This window comes from Lottia gigantea, assembly GCF_000327385.1.
Source record: "Lottia gigantea unplaced genomic scaffold LOTGIsca_10, whole genome shotgun sequence".
Classification (NCBI taxonomy): domain Eukaryota; kingdom Metazoa; phylum Mollusca; class Gastropoda; family Lottiidae; genus Lottia; species Lottia gigantea.
Window position 1 is genome coordinate 246,504 of NW_008706747.1, and position 8,657 is coordinate 255,160.

At 36.2% G+C, this 8,657-nt stretch overlaps 1 protein-coding gene across 1 annotated transcript; it reads left to right on the forward strand.

Moving 5' to 3' along the window:
- Nucleotides 1–2,701: 2,701 nt before the first annotated feature.
- On the forward strand, nucleotides 2,702–8,657 carry LOTGIDRAFT_109558 (hypothetical protein; the record flags this gene model as incomplete). Its single annotated transcript, XM_009046023.1, has 7 exons — nucleotides 2,702–2,842; nucleotides 3,597–3,689; nucleotides 6,630–6,768; nucleotides 7,305–7,345; nucleotides 7,661–7,730; nucleotides 8,095–8,131; nucleotides 8,528–8,657. Coding segments are annotated over 7 exons (651 nt in total), but the record flags the coding sequence as incomplete, so codon positions are not given.

The window sequence follows — 8,657 nt, forward strand, 5'->3', positions numbered from 1 at the left end:
AATGGTTACGGACCGTGATTCTGACGACGACGGCAGATCAACGCCTCCACTGGCAGGACACGTCTCGGCCCTGAGATCGCACTGGGAACAAGAGGCTACTAGACACTGTGATCCAGCACGTGAATTGTCTCGTGAAGAAATCAGAAGACACTTGCCCTTTCCTCAAATGGATAAGAATGGTTATGTATCAGACCCTTTAAGTACCTTAAGAATACCGATCAATATACCGAGGAAAGACAGTCGTGATAGTGAAGAAAGATCTGATCCTGAATCGTGATGGAGAAATATCCCGATTTCACTATCTTGTGATACCTTATGATATTTTGTAGCCATAACTCCCCCTGGGCAACTCACTCATTCATCATTGTTGAAATTATTGTTTTTATGCAACTGTGTTATATTTGCCAAGTATATTGAAGTCTGATTGGTCAATTTGTGTGAAATTTTAAAATGGCCAATAAGGGTTAATCTTATGAGTTGTCCAAGGGGAATAAATATAGGTGTGTAATGAGATTCAATGGATATCCCAATTCACATGGCCCGTGTGACATGGGTTTCTCATATCGCAATTTAAGCTTCTAGTAAAAGGTTATGCTAATTTGCTTATGAAAGAAAAGGCTCATTAGCTTAATAGTATTGGAAAAGGTTTTTTAGTTTTGGAACACTTATAACTTCTATTTACACTATTCTGATTCCTTTGTGTTGTCTGTGGTTCCTGTAACTCTGTAACGCAAAAGACATTTAAGCCAATAGTTTCATGATAGAGCCGTCATAATCTGGAATTACAGGAATTATGGGAGATTGGAATGGTGTACATAGAAGCTATAAGTGTCTCTGATACACATATAAAGGCAGGAAGCGCTTTTCTGGATTCTTTGGTTGCATGTTTATTAGGCTTTAAGAAAAGCTTAGATTAGTCTTTCAGGTATCTGTACTTAATGATATTAAGAGCTGTGAACAAATTTTGAAAAGATTTCAAGAGTTTTAGAATAAAGTCTCTTTGCCAGTCATGCCTAGCTGAAGCGCCAAAATGTCTGACCATCAATATGAAGCTTAGGACATTATTAATCAAAGTAGTCATAGATATTCACAAAATATTTGCTAATATTATAAGCAGGGGAGATATTTATGGATAGATTCTCATTTGACAGGTTTTAGATACCACAGCTATGCAATATCAGTAATGAAAAATCCTCTCATTTGAACCTATCCTTTCATGTAGAAGGAATTATATTATTTAAACTTCTTCCATTGGCCAATTTCTGGTATGATAGTTAATTTCATTGATGAAAACGTCTCACGCAGGAACCTCTTCCTAGGGCTTCAATTTTACTGAGTTTAGACATGAAAGCTAGAAATATTGAATCAAAATTTTCTCAAATTTGAACCTATCCATTTCAAATCTTATGTTGTCTCTGTCGAATAATTTCTTGCCACCAAGGAATTTTTTTTTTCATTTTTTTAGTCAAACATATTCTTTATTTATTCTAATACTCACAATAATCATAAATTTTGATATTTAGAGGTCCTTTTTTTCAACAATATAGAAAAGTCACAGTAATGGAAGTGATCAAAATTGAAACTGATTCAGCTAAAATGTCTAGTAGTATGTAGTGAAATTATGGTATTAAATAGAAATTTGGCAGGATATGTTTCTCCATTTGGAATAAACAAACAAATTTCCAACTAACCAAAATTATGAAATTACTTTTTTCTGTAGCACTGCCAAAAAGTAAATAGTCCATTTTGCAAATTTGCTAAAGGGATACCTATACTTTAAAAATATAATTCTTGATGGCAAAATAGAGACCAATTGTGGGAAAATACATATACCCCTTAGCATTCATACTCTTTGTTTCTGTCACTTTTGGCAGGATTTTCTACAATTTCTCCACAAGATTAAATCATGTATCCAATCAAATAACATACTATGCAATCAAAAGAGGAAATGTAAAGGGGATAATCTCTGCAATTTTACATTTACTGCTAATTTGAAATTGTCATATTAAAGGTATATTCTCTCTAAAATATTTGCTGGTAAAGCAAAATATTTAGACTTCCATATCCCTTCAACTGAAAATCATCAAAAATGTCTTAGTGTAAAAAGTTGAAATTACAGGAGATGATACCTTTAAATGCTATGTTAGTGCCTTATTATGTTTAAAGTCACTGTGTATAAGATTTTGTACTTGTATATTTTGATAACTAAAATTATACTAATGTGTTTTGTAATATTTCAAACTATTGAGTTTGGATTTGATCACTTTTCTGGATTACAATCCGACACCCGGTTCTCATACAATTCAATGAAAATATACAGAACCTTCGTAAATTGCGATTGATCGAAAGTCTATACATAAACTGTAAATAGCAGTTTTAAGCGTTGCACAAAACCCAGACTGACTCTATGGGGGGCGGGGGGTCAACAGCTGTCGAGGCTGGATTCAAAATGTGGCAACCCTGTGGACGCGTCAAAATCGCAAACCTCGCATTTAGATTCGTGCGCCCCAAATTTGTGAGCTAATATTTGGGTCATCTCTTGTATAAGGAAAATACATACAAGCAAGGAAATTCCGTCCATCAAAAATCTCGTACAAGAGAGTTGCAAAATCGGGAGTAAAAGTGGACAACTCCAAAGAGAAGTACCGTCAGGTGTTTCGAAAAGAGTGAACATTTGCTATCGGATATTTGAACTTTTGTAGGAGCTAGTTCTGGAATCGGACGAGGTACGGCTGTTCATTTTGCTAAACTCGGATCCAAATTGTCTCTTCATGGACGAGATGGAGCTACATTGGAAGAAACAGCTACTCTTTGTATAGAAGCTGGAGCCAGCAAAGAGAACGTAAGTTCAGTTATAACTGTAGACTGAAATTATATGTAAGGCAATTGCATAGATATTCGACATAGACTCGGAGTCATCTAGTTAAAGCAGCATTATGGCAAATTTCATTATCAAAAAGTCGTAATTATACCTGTAACTATTTCTGTAGTATGCTACATCTATTTTTCTATCTACTTGATCAGACTGAATTCTTTTAATGAGGGTAATTACAAAACAGAGTGTACTAATTGTTAATTAAGCAGTAAACCTTGTTGAGTCTTTTAACAGCTCAGAATAACTATAGGATATAGGATATATATTTCTCTACAACCAAATATACAGCGTAATTGAAAAGTTTACGTAAACAATTTAACCGTTTTTGGCAATCTTAAAGGGACAATCACACTTTGAAGGTTAAAAAGACGAGTCGTATTTTTTTCAGACACTGCCATATATAGAAAAGACATCTACAGACTTAGGGAAAGAAATTCCCAGTTTGAGATATCCTTGAAGGCATTGCGCGATTTTCGTTAATTTCTGGTATATATATTCACCACTCAAATCAACACCCCCCCCCCCCCCCCCTCTCCTCCCATAAAAAAAAAAATGGCGCATCGTCTTCTTCTAAAGGCTCCGTTTATCGAGATTTTGGTCTACAGTGTTCATTAATTTGAGCATCATTATTCCAGCATACTTTAAAAAAAAAAAGAGGCTGCCCCTTTAACCAATAATTTTTTTAGATATCTTATCATCCCTAATTTTGATATTCTTTCAGATCCTCACTGTTCTAGGAGACCTGACAGACGAGTCTATCAGAGAGAAAGTCGCAAATAAAACTGTAGAGAAGTTTGGACATCTGGATGTTCTGGTTAGTAATGAATATGCCTTCTTTCCAGTCCCTGATAGCTATTGGGAAAGTTGCCGATAACTGTAAACATAGTTATCAGGACTGAACTTGGCTAGACTTTTTGAGTTTCTACCAAAGTCTTTGCTATCAGAGGGCTCGGATTGGCTGTATTCGCTAGCGTACAATCCAATCAAATCACAAAATTCCATGGTACACACAAGTGCCTATTAATGTCAAGGTATTAGACAGAGTTTGTAATAGCATACTTGACATTCTGTAGGTGGTTATAAAATGGCTGCCAGGATGATGCAAAACGTCATATGATAGAATTTAACCATCTTTTTCAAGGTGAACAATGCTGGAACGGTATTTTTGTTGCCAACTTTACAGACACCAAACGATAAATTCGACCTGGAAATGGACGTCAAAAAAAAACGGAATAATAACTTCGGTTAACTAAGCCCTTTCTACCAACTGGGCCTTGACCAAACCTCTTCATAATGATCTTTCCCAGGCTATCCCGCCCATTTACAGTAGTCAACTGTGAAGAAAGGTTGCTCATTTGCACCTGACTTTTACACGCCGAGCGAGATTAGAACCCATGACCACCATTAAATTTGGAATGTAACCAAGACGTCATTTCAACGCTGTGAGCAACTGTACAACAGCCCATCCTACAAAAAGAAAATCAATTCATATTTCAGTTTGTCACCCAGCAAAATGCTGTACATCCTTTGGGAAGAATTGGCCAACCGGAAGATGTAGCTCAAGCAATCGCTTTCCTGACCTCGGATCAATCCAGTTTTATCTCTGGGCAAACCATATTTATAGATGGTGGACGACACTGTGTTAGTAGTTCGGCAGCTGTTTAATTTTATACACTTTAAAGGAAAAGATTCACCATTTTTGGGGGTTGATTGACAATTTGTTTTTGATGAAAATACTTAAAAGTCTTCAGAAGTACTAGAAATTTACGAAAATCACATAATTCCTTAAAAACTATCTCAAACTAGGAATTTCAATTTCTAATGTCTTGCTATGTTAGTTCCTTATTATGTTTAATGTCACTGTGTATAAGATTTTGTACTTGTATATTTTAATAACCAAAAATAATACTAAAAACCTTGAGTGTTACTTTTGTTTTACTAACCAAGACTAAGATAATGCTACATACTTGGCATATCTTCCCTTATTGTACACTTCATGACTTTTCCCGTCTTCATTAGCCCACATGGTGCAGAAAAGTAGGATGTAAAACTCCATTCATTTCAGTTTCATTCTTAACCTAGCTTTTACATCGCCATATTGCGACAATACTATATGACAGTATCGCCCAAATTCACTTTTAACTGATAACAGTCTAAGGGAGGTAACTGCGTAGCTGATTAAAGATAACCAACTTTGACAAACTCACTGCAAGAAATATTAAATTTGCGTCTATAGAATCGAAATGGAAAGTCTTAAAGATAAGGTGGTCCTTATAACAGGTATTAGTTTTACGTCATTGGAGAATACGTTGAAAGTATAGCCATTTTGAAAGTTTCAAATTCTAGATTGTCATCAGTCGGTCTATCTGAGTTTGAGCGACACATTTTAGATAAGTGCTAGAGTCAAATATACTAGAGCAGCTAAAATAACATCAAAATTTATCAAGCGTCAACTGCAGGTTCGAGATTTAATTTAGATTTATGAACTTGATAAGCCTACGTAAGCATCACCTGCGCATCATCTGACACATTACATTCGGAAACCTTTGACAGGTTCCGTTAAGCTGGACGCCGGAAGCGGAAGTATCACGGTGGACCGTTTCTGGACCAATTTAAGGGGCCATTACTTGTCATATTATTTGCAACTATTTGATTTTGCAGGAGCTAGTTCTGGAATTGGACGGGGTACGGCTGTTCATTTTGCTAAACTCGGATCCAAATTGTCTCTTCACGGACGAGATGGAGCTACATTAGAAGAAACAGCTACTCTTTGTGTAGAAGCTGGAGCCAGCAAAGATAACGTAAGTTTAACTGTTACATCATTTTCACAATTTAAAGGTATTGCGATCTCCGTCTTATACTTTGACATCCTTAATTACCTCTTTTATCACGGTTTGAAAGTGTCAGAGCCGAGGCTCAGGCATTAGATTACCAATAAAATGTAAAAGAAATTGTAAATAATCTGTAATATATTTAGTCTCCGACACCCAGACTTCTCCTGTCTACAACTTTGCAGCTGTGCATAGATAGGACTGGATATTAGAGGCTACAACATATACAGCTGCATGGAAACTTTAGAAGCTACCGAATGAAGAAATGAGTCACGAATTTTCATTTTTAACGCCAATATTTTTTTTTGCAGATCCTTACTGTCCTTGGAGACCTGACAGACGAGTCTATCAGAGAGCAAATCATCACTAAAACAGTAGAGAAGTTTGGATGTCTGGATGTTCTAGTAAGTAAATGAGTTTAATTAAGAAATGGCATCCTCTCAATGTCAAGCCATTTCCGTCTAATACTTTGACAGCATTAAGCACTTTTCTTGTTTGGCGGAATTTATTAAATGCAGTGTTTTGATTGGATTATACTTATAAAGTATAAGCCTGGCAAGCGATCCTTTAAACTTAAAGGGTCAGGTGCGCCATTTGTAAATAGTCTTCAGAAGTACTAGAAATGTACGAAAATCGAATACTTCCTTCAAAAATATCTCAAACTAGGAATTTCCTTTCCTTTTTCTATAGATATTTCTATATATGTGACAGTGTTTCATAAAAAGACGACTCGTCTGTTTAACTTTCAATCGCGGATAATTCTGAATACACATGGATTTGAAGGTTCAAATTTCGTCGGTGAGCTGTGAACAATATTACTGAATGGCTTACCTAAAAAAAATCCCGGTTCTGAGACTAAGTTATGATATGTCAAAAAATGAGGCAACTGTCCCTTTAATTGGCATGAGCATTTTCTTTTCAAGGTTAACAATGCTGGAACTCTCTTTTCCTCAACAACTCTACAGACACCAAACGATAAATTCGACTTGGTAATGGACGTCAATCTTAAAGCACCGTTTGCTCTGACCAAACTGGCAGCGCCGCATCTTATCAAATCTAAAGGTAAGGATGTCGAAATGAACGCGTAAACGAACTCGTGACCTAATTTCCATTACAAAATACGATATCATGTTGCTTTTCATTTCGGGAAATGGAAGGTTTGACACCTCCGCCCAAAAATAGAAGTAGCCTTTTGGGGCTGGAGCAGACTTAAATTAAAGAAGTACATTTGTTCGATAATCCTCACAATGGTCAAGCTATTGCGAACTTTGTCGTATACCTTGACTACAATTGCCACCTTTCAGGTATCACAGAGAGCAGAATTTGATAGGATTGTAGGCAAGCGAATACAGCGAATCATAGCCCTAGACAGATAAACTGTTAAAATTGTGGCTTATTGTCTACAGACTTGCTATCGAGGACTCTGATTGGCTGTATTCCCTAACGTAATTCGACCAAAATGGCTGCATTTACAAACTTCCGTGATACAAGAAAGGTGGCTATTGCAGTCAAGGTATAAGACAAAGTCTGTTTGACATTGTGAAGATAATGTTCTATATATGTTTAAATATTTCATATTGCTCTGGATTATTTTCCAGGATGTATCGTCAATGTGTCCAGTATATGTGGAGCTAGGGCGGTAAGTTTACACTAAATTGTCCACTTTTGCGTCCCTTCAATAAATCTTGTTTTATTTGTCCGTGCCAATAAAATTTCTTTAAATCGAACGCAACTATTCTCCAAAATTGTCCAAAATTTATACGCGTGCATTTCGAAACTGTGTTCCAAAAACTAAAACAATAATTCGAAATACGAAAATAACGCAAACTCAACTGTGCTTAGCACCATGGCAGTTCTTTTGTACAGTTAGCACTTCATTTTTGTGATATAGGTTATATGACTGTTTGCACGTGCATGTTTTTCACTAATTATATATCATGGCCTGCATTTTCAGATGCCGGAGATAGGAGTATATTGTATGAGTAAAGCTGCCTTAGATATGTTTACTGAATGTATTTGTCTAGGTACGTATCAAGACAATTAATTTAGGTCTATGGGTGTAAAGGCTGTCGAGGCTAAGTTCAAAATGCGACATCTCTGGAGGGGTCATAGTCGCAAGCCTCTTAGGGAAGCTTTTAGAGGGTTCTTTTCGACAAAATTGTCGAAACCTTGAATTTTGTTGGTGTATTCTAACACATATTTTAGGGTAAAAACGAATGAAAATCATATTTTTGAATTTGTTTAAAATTTAGATGGGGATACAACCGTTTTTTTTTTGGGAGGGGGGGGGGGGGGCAAATGCCCTCCAGTACCCCCACTGGAGCAACCACAGTGGAAGACTATTGGTACCAGCAACAAAACCCGTATATTGTTCATTTTTCATTTTAGAGCTGGCACCAAAAGGCGTTCGAGTTAATTCGGTAAAGTAAGCATTGATTTTTTTGCTTTGAGAAATTTATCATTAAATGGACGGGTTGGCAACCGGTTGACCAATCTTACCTTAGTCTCAGAAATAGGAATTTTTTTTAGCTAAGCTAATCAGTAATAGTGTTCACAGCTCACTGTCAGAATTTGAGCCTTTAAATCCATGTGTGTCCAGTATTATCCGCGTTTGAAAGTTAAAATGACGACTCGTCTTTCTTTAGACTTATCAAGCTACTATTTATGATGTCATTTGTTGCTTAATTTCAGTCCGGGAACAGTAGTTTCGAACATTCATCGACGTGAAAGTAACAGTAAATATAAAAAAGACGAAGCTTATGCACAGGTTTGAATCTTTTCGTTTTATTTCGAGTTTCTAATAACGATGCCATCTTTTCAGTCCAGGAATAGTCATTTCTAACATTCATCGACGTCAAACTAACAGTCCATATAAAACAGACGAAGCTTATGCTCAGGTTGGTGTATTTTGTTTTATGGAAGACCATGTAGTCATTCAAACGGTACAATAA